We start from the raw sequence: 19,007 nt of genomic DNA, 5'->3' as shown, positions 1-19,007 counted from the left end.
TAGGGAAAATTCTTGAAGAAATCGGTCTGGGCGAATATTTTATGAGGAGGACCCCCACCCCCGGCAATTGAAGCAACTTCAAAAATACACTACTGGGACCTTATCAAACTAAAAAGCTTCTGCACACCCAAGAACACAGTAAGTAAATAAGCAAACAGCCCTCAGAATGGGAGAAGATATTTGCAGGTTATGTCTCCAACAAAGGTTTAATAACCAGAATCCACAGAGAACTCAAACGTAGTAGCAAGAAAAGAACAAGTGATCCCATCACAGGCTGGGCAAGGGACTTGAAGAGAAACTTCTCTGAAGAAGACAGGTGCACGGTCTACAGACATACGAAAAAAATGCTCATCATCCTTAATTATAAGAGAAATGCAAATCAAAACTACTTTAAGATGTCTAGATGAAACCCATGAAAGCAATAACCCATGTTAGATGAATGCAATCTAACTCCAGTAAGATTAGCCCATATCACAAAATCCCAAGACCAGACATGTTGGCGTGGATGTGGAGAAAAGGGAACACTTTTACACTGCTGGTGGGAATGCAAATTAATACATTCCTTTTGGAAAGATGTTTGGAGAACACTTAGAGATCTAAAAATAGACCTGCCATTCAATCCTGTAATTCCTCTACTAGATATATACCCAGAAGACCAAAAATCACATCATAACAAAGATATTTGTACCAGAATGTTTATTGCAGCCCAATTCATAATTGCTAAATCATGGAAACTGCCCAAGTGCCCATCCATCCACGAATGGATTAATTATTTGTGGTATATGTACACATGGAATATTATGCAGCCTTAAAGAAAGATGGATACTTTATCAGGGGTCCTCAAACTACGGCCCATGGGCCACATGAGGTGGTGTGATTGTATTTGTTACCATTTTGTTTTTTTACTTCAAAATAAGATATTTGCAGTGTGGATATGAATTTGTTCATAGTTGTTTATTTGGTTTTTTTAACTATAATCTGGCCCTCCAACGGTCTGAGGGACAGTGAACTGGCCCCTTGTTTAAAAAGTTTGAGGATCCCTGCTTTACCTTTTTCATGTTTATATGGATGGACCTGGAACATATTCTTCTTAGTACAGTAACCCAAGAATGGAAGGAAAAGAATCCAATGTACTCAGCCCTACTATGAAACTAATTTTTGGCTTTCATATGAAAGCAATAACCCAGTTATAACCAAAGAATATGGGGAAGGAGGAGAGGGAGGGAAGAGAAGGGGGGGTGTTTGGTGGGACCACACCTACGGTACATCTTACAAGGGTACATGTGAAACTTACTAAATGTATAATATAAATGTCTTAACACAATAACTAAGAAAATGCCAGGAAGGCTATGTTAACCAGTGAGATGAAAATATCTTAAATGCTATATAAAACCAATATATGGTGCCCCATGATTGCAAAAAAAAAAAGAAAGAAATTTGATACTATACTATAACAAATTGTAATTCTCATAGTTCTATTTTAATTTCCTTAAACCCTGTTTAATATAGTTTTTATTTTTATAAAAATGTTTTCATGATTTGGAATCTGGTTCCAGTTCTTTTCACTTATTTTAATATCAATATTTAATATACTGGCTACCAGTTCTAATCAGGAAAAAATACTCTTGGAAATCTCTTCATTATGACAGCATGTTCAGCAGTAATTACTGATGTGCAAGCAAACCATAAAAGATGCAGCTCCCCAGAAAGCACATTCTGTTGATAGTTTCATTGTCTAAATATTCTTTGCCATGATTCTTGGTGAAAGACTCTTTCAATCTTGTAAACATCAGAGTGCACACTCTCACTACTATGCAGTTTCACATCCGTGGACAGGAAGGCTGGTTCACAGCTAGTGAAACGCTAGAGAAGTTCAAGTTTTAATGGCTGTAAACCTTACATCCTGGGAAGGAGGAAAGCACTTTTCCTTTTTTGTTATTTAAGACTGTGGCAGAAATGTATGCTAAGGTAGCCCAGTCAATCCTCGTTTCTTTTTTTTTTTTTTTTTTTTGTAAATTTAGTCTTAGAATATTTCTGGAAGAGTGACAGAGTGACATTTCAAAGAAGCCACGGCTGGGACTGGCTTCCATTGCAGCCCCTCATGCTGGGCACCTGGCTGTCCTCTTCTGTGGCTTTATCCTAGCACTGATTACTGTTCACATGCTGCAAGGTTAACTTCCCTGGGTCATACTCCCAACATTCGTTGCCTTTTAGATGGTGACATTTGAGCATTATGACTGGGCCATTAAGTTTAGCAACATCCAAGCAAAGGTCATCCATTCTAATATCTCTGTTGGCAGTCTAAGAGAAAACCTGATTATCTTCCATACTGTGACAATTAAAAATTCCAATTTTTTCATTATCTTTTCTAGCCATGTCATCTAGACATTGATTTACTTCCACATTTCGTATCTCTCCCAATGAGAAATAGTGATGTGGAATTTGAGACTCAGGATAAATATTCTCTAGGTACCAAGAGAAAGGTCTGCATTGTAGTGTGTCTTAGACCAAGTCTGGATGATGTATCTCCATAATCTACCTTTGTAATGCCTGGATAAATTATATGGAAAAAATTCCTGACTTCATCCATCCACACTTCTGCAAGTCGTCTGTTATTTTTATCGATAATCTGCCCTGTGCCTTGTGGAAACATGTAAGGTGTAGCATTCTGAAACACATGGCCCACATGTGAGCATGTAACAATTTCCAAAGTCCCTCCCCACGGCCAGGTTCTAAAGGAAATTTCTAGGCTCTCCTCCCCAAATACTGGTTCCAGCATCATATGCTCCAATTTCCTTTCTAAATTGAAAATCTGGTAAGAAATTTGTATACAGAAATTACCAATGAAAGTAATCTCTGTCAATAGAGAAAAGGCCTCCTGCCATTGTAGGTGTTCTGACAGGAAGAGTTCCATCACCTTTCCTTCTGTCCATTTCTCTATAGGGAACAGGATACTGGTGAAAATTGTGCTTCCATTTGAATCTACCATAGGTCATGTCAGAGCTTGCCATGTACTCAAAAGTATCGTTGCTGATCACATCAGTAATAGGACATACCACTGTTTTCCTGTCATGTTTGATCCTGGCTAAGAGAGTCTTCAGCCACCCCACTGGGTAGTCACAACGAGCGTCCAGAAAGGTGATTATTTGGCCTTTAGACATGGCAGCTCCTTCTAATCTAGCCCTGATCAATCCAGACCGTTGTTCTATTAGAATTACATGAGCTGGTACTTTCGCTTTTTTCATACAACTCTCTAGAGGCCTTTTCTAAAAGCCTCTTTCACTGGCATTATCTACTAGAACAGTTTCTTCTACCATGTGTCTTGGAGAGCGAACAGTGACACCACGGACACTTCGCAGAAGTGTGCTCCAAGCCTCATTGTGAAACTAATCACCACACTTGTTGTAGGAAGATTATCTGCATCCACCTGTTTTATACCCTTCTAACCTAACATCTGGCGAAGATCTGTTGAGAGCAATCATCTCACTCACCATTAAATTGAACTTACTGGTTTTAAACATCCCTTTCGTCTTTTTTTGGGTGCTCTTTAGAAATGACGTCTGGCTTCCCCATTTCTCCAGGACCTTCATGAAGCTTCTGTACTGGTTCTAGAACATCCCGCAGGAAGCCCCCTCTACTTTTTCTCATCACATTTGTTGCATTCTCTGAAGTAAAGCAGCAGGAACATATCCAAGAGTACCCTAATCCAGGAGGTAGCTAGAACTGCCTTGCATATGCCAATTTTCTCATAGCACTTTAAGTTAAATGCAAAATTTTAAAATATATACATACAAATATACAAAGGTCATGAAAATGATTGCAATCCATTTTCATCAGAAATCACCTTCATACCCCCAAAGTGGTTTTTTAAATCAATTCATATCCCAAATCCATATGTCTCACATCTCAACACAGGCGCTACTCTTGGAGCACCGTCTCTTCTTTATTCATATGATTATTGATGTTCAGAAAAATAAAGTAATTTAGCAAAGGCCTCTTGAATCTAATAGGACCTAGACTTAGATTTCAATACAGGCCTTTGACTCAAATTATCTTTGTACTGCAGTACACTAAAAAATAAAAAACTAACTAAAAAAACAGCACAACCTTCTAGAACATATAATTCTAGGACATATTTTTTGACTTCTGTTTGCTTTAGGGTGCAAATAAATCTACACTAACACAACATCACATGCTACAAAAATATACTAAGTTTGTGAACAGAAATAGCTTTTGTGGCCATTGCTGAAACAGAATGTGGTGAACAATGCACCCAAGTGTCTTTATTAGTAGCGTAATCTAACTCAGCAGCATAATGAAGCCTATGCTGTGATATCCATCAGAGTGTGCACTTCCCTATTATAAACTTCATATTTTTGGCCTCCCTAGAAGCAGCTCAATTTCTGAGCACTTTCAGTTTCATAAAAAATATATATGATCTAGTGGAGGACATACTGTTTTCTGACCAAATCCATTCCTCAGCAGTTTAGCTAATGACATTGCCTCATACTTTACTTATTCATTGATTTCACAAATAATTATTGAGCACATTCTGTGTGTTAGCTACCTCTCTAGGCATGCTGAGCACCAGCCATTAAGAAACAAAGAGGCAAAAGGTAAAAGTTCTCTAAATTTTCCACCATGTGATGCACAAATCCACCCACATATACCCTACACATTCTTCTATTTCATTATAGTGAGGAAAGCCTTATCTCTCAAAATTCGGGGATTCCATTCTCTCACATTCTCTTGGAAGGCATAAGCCTTCAGTTGTACTCAATGACAGAAGGCTTATTGCAATAGCATTCAAGTATCTTTCAGTATGTCTAATTGTATAAATTAATCTTTTGTTCCTCTAATTCTTCCCCCACCCAGATTCAAACCTGAATGAAACACTCCATCATAACCAACCAAAATAACTGAAAGAATTGCTTATAGGTGCTTTCTTCACATTTTGTTCACACTTTAAACTGTTCACTTTGGATTGTGCCACCACAGTTCCATCAGAGGTGCTCTTATTCAGTTCATCACTTGTTTCCATGGAAATTGTCATTTCATAGTAAATGAGAAATTTAGTAAATAAGAAACTACCATTTCTTAGTAAAACTCTGAGCTGCATTCCACAGGATTGACAATCCTCCTTCCTAAAGGAGTGGGGAAAGCTGTTCCTCCCTCCTATCCTTTCCAAGTCTTTGCCTCTATCTGACTTCAAAATAGCTGAGTTATTTGGGGCTTGGGCTAGGCTACTTCTTATTATTCATTCTCTGAGTAATTTAATTCATTACCATGACACTAAATATCATCTACATATCTCTGGCTCTGGAATGCATATTTTAAGTCAATACTTTCTGTGGGGGAAATGGGAAGATGTTGGTCAAAGGGTACAAACATTCAGTTTTATGATGACTAATTCTGAGGATCTAATAGAATAAGTGGTGATAAATATGTTAATTAATCTGACTATGGTAGATTAATACAGCTTAATTCACAATGGCTAAGATATGGAATCAACCCAAGCATCCATCAACTCATGCCTGGATTAACAAACCATGGTATACGTCTACCACGGAGTATTATTCAGCCATGAGAAAAGATGGAGACTTTACATCTTTTGTGTTTACCTGGGTGGAGTTGAAACATATTCTTCTTAGTAAAGTGTCTCAAGAATGGTGGGGGGCTGGGAGGAGTTAGGGGGAAAGTACCCAATGTATGCAGTATTAATATGAAATCAATATATAAACAACTACATACCCAAACAAAAGAAAAAACACTAGTATAGTCTAGCAAGGGGGAGGGGAGACACATGGGGAGAGGAAGGAGGGTGATTGGTGGTAACTCACCTAATGGCCACAATGTGAGGGTGTTCAGCACACCCCCTGGGTGAAGGGACCAAATACAAGTTGAACTGCTCCTTAGAAATAAAAACAATGTAACCTAAACATTTGTACCCTCATTAATCTGAAAAAAAAAAAAAAAACGATTATGGTAATCAATGTTCAATGTATACATATATCAAACAACCTTCCTGAGGCATAGGGTGAAACACTCCAAAGTGCTTGGCATTGCAATCTGTAACACAGGATCTGTATCAACAGAAATTGGTCATAGAAAGGTAGTTAGAGGAAAGATAATAGAAATAGATGTTTGAGGCCGGATGCCCTGGCTCCCACCTATAATCCTAGCACTCTGGGAGACTGTGGCACTGTGGCTCATGAGTTCAAGACCAGCCTGAGCCAGAGAGAGAGACCTTGTCTCTAAAAAACAGCTGGGCATTGAGGCAGATGTCTGTAGTCCCAGCTACTTGGGAGGTTGAGGCAAGAAAATCAGTTAAGCCTTAGAGTTTGAGGTTTCTGTGTGCTATGGTACCACGGCACCCTACTGAGAATGATAAAGTGAGACTCTGTCTTTAAAAAAAAAGAAAAAAACTAGAAATAGATGTTTGGTAAATAGGAGGGGAAGGGAGGAGGGAGGTTAGGGTGGAGGGAGAGTAATGGGTGGGGCCACACCTATGGTACATCTGAGAATGGGTACAGGCGAAACTTACTAAAGGCAGAACACAAATGTCTACATACAATAACTAAGAAAATGCCATGAAGGCTACGTTGAACAGTATGATGAGAATATTTCAGATTGCATATGAAACCAGCACATTGTACCCCTTGATTGCACTAATGTACACAGCTTCGAGTTAACAATAAAAAAAAGAAAGAAAAAAAGAAAAAGTTTTAATAGAACATAGGATGAAAATCTGAAATTTGAAAACACTGCTATACCTCCTAGAATTTACTAGAGAACTCTGAAATGCAGAGACAGAAGTGAACTCTACTGTAGTCAAGCTACAATGTAATATCTCAGCCTATTTCCAAAATTAAGAGTAGGAGATAAAAATTCCAAACTTCATTCCCATTACAAGACCACTTTCTTATAGTTTATTATGAATATATATTTGTCTACGTGTTGTGAAAAGTATCTGTTACATTTTTGTGCTGATTTGCTAGATGTATAACTTTAAGATAAACATCTTTAACCATATTTACTTTCCTTCATTTTCTAAGATTCCTCAAAAACATCAGTTATATATTTTAGGTGAGAAAGTAAATTAGCACATCCTCCATGAAGATCAGCATGGAGATTTCTCAAAGGACTAAAAGTAAATCTACCATTTGATCGTGCACTCTTACTGCTAGGTATCTATCCAAAGGAAAAGATAAAAGATAAAACGTACTCATACGTTTATTGCAGCACAATTCACAATTGAAAAAATATGAAATCAACATAAGTGTCCACCAACCAATGATCAGATAAAGACACACACACACACGCACACACGCTGTGAAGTACTACTCAGCCAGGAGAAAGACTGAAATAACCCCTTGTTTAGCAACTTGAACAGAACTGGAGGCTATTATCCTAAGTAACCCAGGAACAGAAAAATAAATGTTGCATGTTATGAGTAGGAACTATAAGTGAACTGAACTACGACTACTCAAGGACACGCAGAATGGTATAGTGGGCACTGGAGACTTAAAAGGAGGGAGGCAGGAGGGATGAAAAATTACCTGTTGGGTACAATGTACTCTATTCAAGTGATGGGTACACTGAAAGCCCAGACTTCATCACTATACATATGTACGTATGTATGTGTGTAGCAGAATCCAACTTGTATCCCCTAAATCTACTGAAATAAAAAATTGTGAATTGGCTCTAATATTCATTATATATGAGAATTTATTCTGAAAAATTCCTGTTGAAATTGGTCTTATTTGGATACCTGAAATAACTAGCGAATACACTACTTCTGTTGTTTCACGGAAGTATAGAAGTCGTTTTCTGAATATTTTCTATTTTAATTCTCTTCCTCCAGAAGCAAGTCAGATCAGCTCTACTCCTTTAGAGGTGAATACCTCAGTGTGATAACAGTAAGCCTTTTGCTTTAATCGAAGGGACCACTCTTCAGTCTAAGTTAAAGTGACAGATTCAGTTGAATTTTTGAATTGTATAAAAACCAGAACCAATCTATCACCTCACTCAGGAAGCATGATTTCTTTGTGCTTGTCATTCTTTCCACTGCAAGGGAATTAGCATAAAAAATAGTGCTTATGAGGAAAACCACATGTAATCTAAGAGAACCTCAGCTAAAGGAACAGGGGCCCTGATGTATCCCTTACATCTGCAGTCCCCAGCCTGTTAGGAACTAGGCCCTATGCCTAGAGCAGTTGGTAAGCAGCAGGCCAGGGAGCAAAGCTTCAGGTACTTACAGCCCCTCCCCACTGCTGGCCTCAACACCTGAACTCCGCCTCCTGTGATATGGGGGTGTATTAGGTTCCCAGAGTACAGTGACCCATACTGTAAACTGTACAGATAAGGGTTCTAGGTTGTGTGCTCCTTATGAGAATCTGATGGCTGATGAGCTGAAGTGGAGCCGAGGCACTGGGGAATGAGTGTAAATACAGATTATCGATAGCAGAGAGGTTTGACTGTGCAGAGACCATAATAAATCAATCGTTTGCAGACTCATAGCAAAATTACCACCACCACTCCCCCCAGGGAAAAACTGTCTTCCATGAAATCGGTTCCTGGTGTCAAAAAGGTTGGGGACTGCTGCCTTATGTCACTGAAAGCCATTCCACGGGGGAATCCAAACCACTCTGGAAGTGTCCGTGTTCACTGAAACCACGCACAGTAATATGCTGCTTACTTTGCAGGAATGAAGCCCTGTGATACACTATCCTCAGAACCTCCAGCATTGTATTTGAGATGTCTGCTCAGGCTGCCTTCACAAAATACCATAAATTGAGTGGCTTAAACAACAGACATTTACTGTTTCACAATTCCAAAGGTTAGAAGTCTGAGATCAATGTGTCTGCAGGGCTGGTTTCTCTGAAGCCTCTTCCTTTGTTTGCCAATGTCTGTGACCCCTGTCTTCACACGGTCTTCCCTCCACATGTCAGTGCATTAATCTCTTCTCCTTGCAAGTAGACCCATTATATTGCATTAGGGCTTACCCTAGTAACTGCATCTTAATTTAATTACCTCCTTAAAAGACTTTACATTCAAATGCAACCACATTCTGAGGTACTGAGGACTGAGACTTCCACACATGAATTTTAAGATGTTAGAATTTAATTCTCTGCCACTGTTTCTCCAAAAGCCCTGTCCTTCTGACCTGCAACATAACATGATCACTTCATCTGAAGAGCCCCAAAACTCCAAACCCATTCCAGCATCAACTCTCAGTTCAAGAAGTTCATTTATATCATCTAACTGAGGTCTGAGTGAGACTTGAGATATGATTTATCCTAAAGCTAAATTCCTCTATAGCTATGAACTTTTGAAACCAGACAAGTTGCCTGCTTCCAAAATTACAATGGTGGGTAAGATATAGAACAGACATTCCCCTTCCTAAAGGGAGAGATCAGAGAGGCAAAAGGTGTGATGGGTTCTCAGCAAGTCAGAAAATTTTCCAGGGCAAGTTCCATTAAATTTTGGCATCCCTGCCAACCTGTGAACCACCATCAAAGGACTGATCTCTTTTCTTGAAGGATAATGTGCTTGCAGCTGGATGGCTCTGTTGGCCTGTCCTGTAGAAGCATAGAAGTCTGGCAGCCTTCCTTCAGTTCTTCATGTTCCTGTCCCCTTTAGTCCGAAGCAGGCAGAGCTTTTGCTAGTATAACCCACCTCTATCCCTGCCTTCTGCTGGGCCACCTGATTTGATCCTTTTATCACATACCTGTGATCTCTTCACCAAGTGATTGTCCATTCCCTTAGTCTTCCTTCCAGAATGCATTTTCTCATTTGTCTCATTTTTTACAATATAGATAAGCTAAGAATTTTCCAAATCTTGAAGTTCTGGTTTCTTTTTGCTTAATAATTTGTTCTTCAATTATCTCTCCTCACACTTTTTACTAAAGGAACCAAGGGAAAAACCAGGCCATGCCTTCAACATTTTGCTTGGAAATCTCAGCTAACTATACACATTCATCACTTACAAGTTCTGCTTTACACAAAATATTAGAACACAATTTGTTCAAATTCTTTCTTGTTTTATATCAAAAACTGTGTTTTCTCCAGTGTCCAGTAACTTGTTCTTCATTTGCATCTAAGGCCTCATCCGAAGCAGGTTAATGTCCGTATTTCTATCAACACATAGATCTCTAAGACAGTAAAACTCTTCCTCTATGCTCTCCTCTTTCCTTTCTGAGCTCTCACCAGAAAAAAATGTCCTTTTTTCTACCCAATCTCTTCAGGGTAGAGATCTGGGGTATTATAACTAGTTCCAAAGCTGCCTTCACATGTTTAGATATTTGTATAGCAGCATCCCATTAGCAAAGTCGATTTACTTTTGGGGGGGGGTTATTTGTCTGTTTGTTTAGTTTTTCTTTGTTTTTCTGAGATAGATTCTCACTCTGTCACCCTGAGTAGAGTGCCGTGGCATCATTGTAGCTCACAGTACCCTCAAACTCCAGGCTAGAGCAATCCTCTTGCCTCAGTCTCCCAAGTAGCTGGGACTGCAGGCACCTGTCACAATGCCCAGCTAACTTTTCTAGATTTAGTAGAAACAGGGTCTCTCCCTTGCTCAGGCTTGTCTCCAAGTCCTGAGTTCAAGCAATCCACCCACCTCAGCCTCCCAGAGTGCTAGGATTATAAGCCTGAGCCACCACGCCCAGCCTGATTTTACTCCCTTAGGGATGCCAATACAGGCTGGGTGGCTTAAACAGTAGAAGTTTACTTTCTAACTATTCTGAAAGCTAAAAGTCCAAGATCAAAGTGGCAGCAGGGGTGGTTTCTTCCAAGGCATCGCTCCTTAGCCTCCAGACGGCCGTCTTTCCTCCTGTGTCTTCCCATGACTTTCCCTTTGTGTATCTATAGTATGATCTCTTCTTGTCAGGACTCCAGTCACATTGAATTAGAGTTCACCCTTCTAGCCTCACTGTAAGACCCAATCTCTAATTATAGTCACACCTTTGTGTTTTGGGAGTTAGAACTTCACCATTTTTTATTTTTTTTAATTTTTATTTTATTTATTTATTTATTTAAGACAGAGTCTCAAGCTGTACCCCTAGGTAGAGTGCTTGGCATCACAGCTCACAGCAACCTTTAGCTCTTGGGCTTAAGTGCTCCTCTTGCTTCAGCCTCCCACGTAGCAGGGACTACAGGCCCCTGCCACAACGCCCAGCTATTTTTTGGTTATAGTTGTCATTGCTGTTTCGCAGGCTGGGGCTGGATTCGAACCTGCCAGCTCCAGTGTATGTGGCTGGCGCCCTGACTGCTTGAGCTACAGGCGCTGAGCCAGAACTTTAACATATCGAATCTAGTGGGGACACAATTCAGGTCATAACAAGCCACTCGAAGTTTTTCTTCCTCTGTATTATCCCATAAAGTGAATCTTTATTCCTTCTGTCTTAATGTACTTAACTGTCTAATGTCATCAGTCTTTTCTTCCTCTTCGTGGCTGCATTCTTCTCTTTGGTTTCAGATCATTCATTATTTTCCAGTGCTCTCAAAGATCATTTCCAGTAAAATTACATTAAAAATTGGGCAGCGCCTGTGGCTCCAGGAGTAGGGCACCAGCCCCATATACCGGAGGTGGTGGGTTTAAACCTGGCCCTAGCCAAAAACTGCAACAACAAAAAAATCACATTAAAAATAAAATGTTACCAATGAAGTACAAAGAAGTAGAGTACAAACACACATACACACAAATATTTTTCATATTTGCACACATGTGCACATAGGCTTGGCATAATTTCTTACAGGCAATTCTCTAGATTGATGTTAACTGAATGTATATGTGAGCTGGATTTGGCAACAGCACCCAATTTCTTGGATGACACTTAGATAATATGTCTATGTCCTCACCCAATCCTGAAATTACCAGCAGAATTCCATGTGTCTTCTGAGCCGTCCTGTGCTGTTTTCACAGGTAGTTCTTAGTTCTTATTTTCTCCCTTGTGACTGAAATTCTTAAGCATCATCTTTCAAACTGAAGCATAAAAAGCCAAACCTCAATGGCCCATGAAGTAGAACCATAAATTTTAGTGCTTTTCATTAAAATTTGTAAATCTTATTCTTATTTCATTTTTTTTTCCCCAGTTTTTGGCCGGGGGTGTAAATCTTATTCTTGAAAATATTATAATAGTCTTCTGATTGGTGCTTAGAATAAGCTCGTCTGTGATTTCTACTTAAAGAAATGTCATGATCCATGACATTTGAGAAAACTGAACAGAGGAAAAATATGGATGAGTGGTAGGGTTGGATCCACGGACAGGTCTTTAAAACATATGCTCTGAGAACAAGAAATTTTCTGTCCCACAGTACCAATCATTTTTATTTCAGACATGTAAAAAAAGAATAAATAAATCCTTTACTGAAAAATAGGACACCTAGATTTTTGTAAATGGTTGGCAGTAGTTTATTTAATTCCCTGCACTAATTTTGTTGCCATGTAAACCTCAAAGTCATTCACCCTACGATCATTTAATGTGATAGATAAGAACAGCTGTAGGCATTTCAGTATAACCTGTCCAGGATATAAAATGAAAAGTTTATATTCCCCTTTGATACATGAAGGAAAAGTACCCAAAGCTTATTGTCACTAACATAGGACAGGCTTTCCCAGACCGCCTGTATGGTCAAAGTACATTTTTAACATCTAAAAACAGGCATCATCGCTTTCGGGGCTACATTCCATGCCCCCACTTCCCTCCTTTCTCCAGCTTGTAAGTTCCTACACTAAGGACAATGGGTGGCCAGAACCCCACACGCTGCCATGGAAAATAACTCCCATTGCCTCAGAAACACAATATCTTTCAGCTTTATGACATGTCAAACATCAATCAGCCTTTATATCAACTTACAATAAAATTTAAGACACGATGAAAGATTTGAATCCACTCCATCCCATACTCTCATCTCACCGAAACATCTCAGGCGTTTCTAGAATTCTACCGGCCAACTTCCTTTCCTGTTCAGCATTCATAGCCTGTCTCTGCTAGTGCCATGGTGATAACTGCCCACAGCACTTGCACATCCATCATCACGCAAGCTTTGCACTTCAAAGAGCTCTTTTCCTATCATTTTATGAAAAAGATTACAATTTTGTGATTTCAGCATTTTACAAAGACAATTCTCCCACCCAAGAGCCTACTTTTGCATTTACATCACACCTAAGGTCCCCAGAGTTCAACATCTGAAATAAGTCGACAGTATTTTGTGAGCCGAGAGCCAAGGTGGCAGTATGTTATAAGTGAAGGAATTATATTACAGCAGTTCTTTCACCTTAAAGAACTCCTTTGTTAAGGGTCTTTTAAGAATTTTTAATATGTTTATCAATCTTTTGCAGCAAGGTCATACGGGCTCTGCACACGAGTTAGAAGTTATGTAAAATCCCCGTTCCATTCTCCACGTGCATTTCCATTTTGTGTATGTTTCGCTGGATTTCCCATGCTGACAGCTGAAAGTCACTTAAAAAGACAGCTTTAGTAGCTCTTCCGTTGCTGTTGGAAAACAATTTTAGGCGTAGGGGTTCGTAATCAGTCTGTCTGAAAGGCTTCAAATAAGCTCCACTTTCACAGTCTCATAGGAATTTTTCTTGCTCTTAACATTATTCAGAATGAAATTTAAAGCTTTTATGCACTCACAACAAATATGCTTGTATTGTTTTTACGCTCCTCCTCTTTATCTGGATTTGTTTGCCTTGAAAGGGGGAATGGCAGATAATGACATGCTCCTTTTATATGCACATGTCCATTTTAAACTTGGAAAACAAATGATACCATTTGTTAATGGCTGACTCAGTAGTTTCATTTATTTAAGAAATTTTTGAGTACCTGTTACGTGTGAAGTCCCTTCTAAGTGCCTGGAGAGACACACATGAACAAAACAAGCAGAAAATTCTAGCTGTTTTATATTCCAGTATGAAGAGACACAAAGTAAGGAATAAACATAACAAACTGAAATTAAAGAGCAAGCCAAGGTTCTGGGAGTGTTGGAAGCGCAGACTGCAACGTGAAATAAATCAGTCAGCATAGGATTCATAGAAAAACTGCCAACTGTACCATGGCTTAAAAGGAGCTGAGGGAGTTAGGCAATGGAAATCATTGTCAAAGGAATCCTGGAGGTACAGGGAGGAGCCAGGGAGAATGGTCCCAGCAGTGCTCAGGAATGGTAGGATGTTCACATATTTAAGAATGAAAACAGGGTGGTGCCTAGGGCTCAAAGGGATAGGACGCTGGCCCCATATGCCAGAGGTGGCGGGTTTAAACCCAGCCCAAGCCAAAAACTGCAAAAAAAAAAGAATGACAACAACAGTTGAACTCACTTCATTCAGTCTAATATCCCCTGAATCCAGTTAGCACGCATGAATTGAATCATTTATTATTACAACAAATCCTTACATTCTCATAAATATTTTTAATTTAATTGGCACATGCTCATATTTACCACATTTCAATGTAAGCATTTTTACAAAATTTTATGTTTTTTTCATTGTTTTAAGTTTGGGAGTAAGGAATTGGTTTCATAGCATTTTTTTCTCCAATATTATTTTCTAGACCCAAGAGGTATTCAATAACTTTTTTAATTTTAAGGAGAAATTTAAAAGGACCTAGAAGTTTCAGTTTTAAACACCTTACTTAGTTGTATGAATCACAGGGGTCAAATCTTTTGGTCTTTGTCTCAGTTTTCTAATTTGCAGTTGAAAGATAATAAGTTACTAAATATGTAAAATGGGCATAAATGTAAATTATAGTATGGCTTTTACTTGTATGTCACAAATATATAAGTCAGACATACCAGAAAAAAATGCATAAACATGAATGTAATTCTTCAGAAGAAAACATTACAATTTGAAAAACACTAAGAAAATCATAATTCTTTATAGAGTGCTGTCAGTGGTGACATTTGTGAGCTATTGACCTGAATTTTCAACTCTGATGGCCAATTTTCCAGCAGCTCCATGCTGGTCACCTGGATGGCGCAGTGATTAGGCCCTTAGGAGAGCTTTGCCTTTCACATTGATCCATTTCATGCTATGTCTATTTCTAGTATGATGATTCAATTTTGTCAATTTTCATCTGAATCAAAACTTCCAGACGAATGCTAAGTCTATTTTATAAATGTTGTATTTTCCTATTTCTAAGATTCCTCATAGGACATTGGGTCAGGACTTTCTCTAATTTGTATTAACTTGACTGTAGGCAAGCCTCAACATTATTTTTTTTAATTTAGCTATTCTAAACAATTTTTGCTATTTCCAAATTTCCAAAAGAAGTGTAAACAAATATAGCAGACAGAATAATGACAAGAAATATTAAATGAGATAATCAGAGAATATTATATCAATTTCCTTTTACATAAAACCAAGCTGCTCAGTGTTTGTTTCCTTTGATGTTACCTTTCTGATAAACAGACATAGATTTTTTTTTATTCTGAGACAGAAAAAACATCTCCCATTCAATTATTCATTCATTCTATATTTCTCTATTTCCAGCTACTAAGAAAAATAGAGACTGGACTATGCCAGATCCTAGGAGTATTCAAATAATTGAAGGCTGGGTGCTATGGCTCACAGCTGTAACCCTACCACTCTGGAAGGCTGAGGCAGATGGATTGCCTGAGCTTATGGGTTCGAGACCAGCCTGAGCCAGATAGAGACCTCGTCTCTAAAAATAGCCAGGCGTTGTGGCTGGCACCTGTAGTCCCAGCTACTTGGGAGGCTGAGGCAAGACAATCACTTGAGCCCAAGAGTCTGAAGTTGCTGTGAGCTATGATGCTACAGCACTCTACCAAGGGCAACAAAGTGAAACTCTGCCTCAAAAAAATAAAAATAAAAATCATTAAAATAATTGAGACATTCTCTCTGTCTTTCAGAAATTTAGGGCCCAGTGGAGGAGAAATAGAGGTTGATTTTCTACTTTGATTAGGATATTAAGGTTCCAGAGTGTAAAATCAAAGGAAATGACCTACGCTTACCAAACCCATAAGAGAGCTGATGTATAAAACAGTTGCTTAAGCCGATTGCTTATTTACAAATGCAAAGTTAGTAACTTTTTCTCAGGTTAATTTGAACATTTATAATCATTCTTTGGGAAAACCTTCCCTAATATAAGATTACAAGGGAGACCAAATTAATATTCATAGGTTGCCTAGTGAGCATGATATTAAAGAAGTCTGGAGAGTCTTAAGCTTTATTCGGGCTGTAATGAATCCTGAGGAAGCAGCTCAGCCTTGCAGCCTCGCATATCGCTATAGTGAATTAACAGTGAGTTTCCCTGGGCAGACCGTCTCCGTTCTCATACAGGGCAGGCACACAGCCACATCCCAGCTCTTTCCCCGCTCTCCCTCAGGCCCACTAGGTCTTCGTAAAGACTTACATTTTCTTCCAGACAATCAAAATATATTTGTCTATGTTTGTGTTAGTGTTCCCCACTGCCTCGAGTGGGAGAAGATGAGTGGTAACACAAACATACTTCCTGTAGGTGACTGTCCCTATATTGCTTTGCTATTAAATATATTGGCTATTTCTTAGGCAGGCTGTGTATTTAACTGAATTGGCAGCCAAGTATGATTTGTAGTAAGCTATTGGAACTACTATATTTAATGACCTGTATAAATTCCCCAAAAATGACCCCTTTTTTTTTTTTCTTTCTAGGTTGTAAAAATGATGATTATTGTTGTGATGACATTCGCCATCTGCTGGCTGCCCTATCATATTTACTTCATTCTCACTGCAATCTATCAACAATTAAATAGATGGAAATACATCCAGCAGGTCTACCTGGCCAGCTTCTGGCTGGCAATGAGCTCAACCATGTACAATCCCATCATCTACTGCTGTTTGAATAAGAGGTAAACACAAAACTACCAAATCCAACTTCCTTGCAATTCTTGCCTTATCTGGAAACACAAAATGTTATTCCATCTTCATGATGCGAATTTAGAAAGTAGGAGGAAGGGAAAATTTATAAACTCACTGAAAGGAGGACAAAGCTTCACTTTTTTAATATTCTTTATCCTTTATAAAACATCCCATCTGAAAAATTACATGTCCAAAAAATGTTGTTAGAGGTTCTAACCGGGCAATATTAATATGGGCCATGTTCTTCCTCCAAATCCTTCAGAATTTTACCTGCCAAAGAAAAAGAAATGCCCTAATGGTTGAAAATATACTCAAATCCTCAAGCAAATGAGGATACTTCCTAGAAATTTATAAATAATGCATATAGGATAGAAGATGGCAAATCTGAGTGGACGCCTTCTAAATGGATATATTGTAGCTGGACTTCAAAGTAAATGATTTTGTAAAGATAAGTAAGGATGAGGAGCACACCAATCCTTCCTGCATTGTGAGGTGGGGTAAGAAAGAGGACAGGGTCCACGGTGGTTTGTGGAGCCATTAGGGGAAAGATGTTTATAAAGTTAAAAAATAAAAAGTAGGAGTATGCTCAGTCCAATTTAAGATTAGAAAAAAAGGTAAGATGTGGTTTCCAATTAAAAACACTTTGGTTGTTTGGCCCTACATAGAGGGGAATAGTTAAATTTCATAGGGTTGATAAATCCCTTAATAAGCCAACGTGTTTTGTGCATGAGTAGAAATAGGACTTGTAAGTAACTATAGGAGCTAAATACTAAGCTGTCTTCTCAGTTGGAACTTTATCACGCTGAGCCTTCAGGTTTGTTAAATACTTACTTAATTCTTAACATTTTGCACTAATTGCATAAGCCATATCTCAATTCAGTGCATCTGCTGGTAATCAACTTCATTTAATGGTTTACAAAGATAAGGATTTTGCACTTCTAAGAGAGTATATAAAAACAGTCAAGATTAGCAATTAGTTCTAACATTAAATAAAGACTTACATTTATAAATTCATAATTCTTTCTGAAAGAAGCTATTTTGAAATGTCATTTTTAAGTGCCTTAACAGGCCACTCTAATTAAATTAGACTTATATAAATATATAAAATTATGACAGATAAGTACATGGTTTCTTTGGCATGTAAATTACCTGGTGTTATACTTTTGCTATTTAATGATTTCTAATTTATGGGAGATTAAGATTTAATTCACACAACAAGAATTTTAAAGACAAATACCAACACTGTGGCACAAATTCCAAGCGTTTGACTCGAAAATCAAATCAGAAACTGAGTTGGCATTTCTGCTTTAAGTAGGGTATTCTATGGCGGCTGCAGAAAATGCCTGCTTAAAAACCTGACAACTTCTTTCTGTGGCCTGCTTCTCCTCAGATTTCGAGCCGGCTTTAAGAGAGCATTTCGCTGGTGTCCCTTCATCAGAGTTTCTAGCTATGATGAACTAGAGCTCAAAACCACCAGATTTCATCCGACTCGGCAAAGCAGCCTGTACACAGTGACCAGGATGGAGTCCATGACCGTGGTGTTTGACCCTCATGATGCAGACCGCGCCAAGTCCAGTCGGAAGAAAAGGGCCCTTCCAGGAGACCCGAGCTTCAATGGCTGCTCCGGCAGGAATTCCAAATCCGTCTCCACCACTTCAAGTTTCCTAAGCTCGCCCTACACCTCTGTGGATGAACATTCTTAAATCCATTTCCTGAGGGGATAAGTTAGGGTACAGCCATCATGGTGCCAGCGTAGGGCCCCCTCCCCCGTTTATCCGTCCTTTCCTACATTCATTCTGGAAGCAGAAGTGAATTTTTTAGGCAGCACACATAGTATAAATGTGACGAAGACCCTAATACGCTATACCCACCCCATAATAAAACGGTTTCTTAAAAACACTAAATTATTATACGTACATGAAAATTCATCTGAAAAAGTCTTATAAAGCGTCCAGTGTATCTCATTTAAAATTTGCAATATATAATTGTGACACTAAAATCTTATATGATTTTCCCAAAAGATGGAAAAGCTTTGAAATATAATAGTGTGAGTGAAGAGAAATATAATCTGTACATAATGAACTTTTTCATCTATAGCTACAAGACAGAAAATTGTTAAAAGATCCATTTTCCTACCAGAGTAGCAAAT

General features: G+C 38.6%; 1 protein-coding gene and 1 pseudogene across 1 annotated transcript in view; one reads left to right on the top strand and one right to left on the bottom strand.

Annotated features, from left to right (window-relative positions):
• The window catches only part of TACR3 (tachykinin receptor 3), an 80,421-nt gene extending 61,704 nt beyond the window's left edge, over positions 1–18,717 (top strand). The window contains exons 4-5 of the mRNA XM_053595028.1: positions 16,652–16,848; positions 18,249–18,717. Coding sequence (XP_053451003.1) covers positions 16,652–16,848; positions 18,249–18,561 — 510 coding nt within the window. The 3' untranslated portion in view covers positions 18,562–18,717. The remainder of the gene's footprint in view (positions 1–16,651; positions 16,849–18,248) is intronic.
• Positions 2,035–3,727, bottom strand: LOC128587684 (polypeptide N-acetylgalactosaminyltransferase 1-like; annotated as a pseudogene).
• Positions 18,718–19,007: the final 290 nt, after the last annotated feature.

The sequence above is a fragment of the Nycticebus coucang genome, chromosome 1, assembly GCF_027406575.1.
Source record: "Nycticebus coucang isolate mNycCou1 chromosome 1, mNycCou1.pri, whole genome shotgun sequence".
Lineage (NCBI taxonomy): Eukaryota > Metazoa > Chordata > Mammalia > Primates > Lorisidae > Nycticebus > Nycticebus coucang.
The sequence above is the reverse complement of the archived record's forward strand: the minus strand, read 5'-3'. Positions and strand labels throughout refer to the sequence as shown.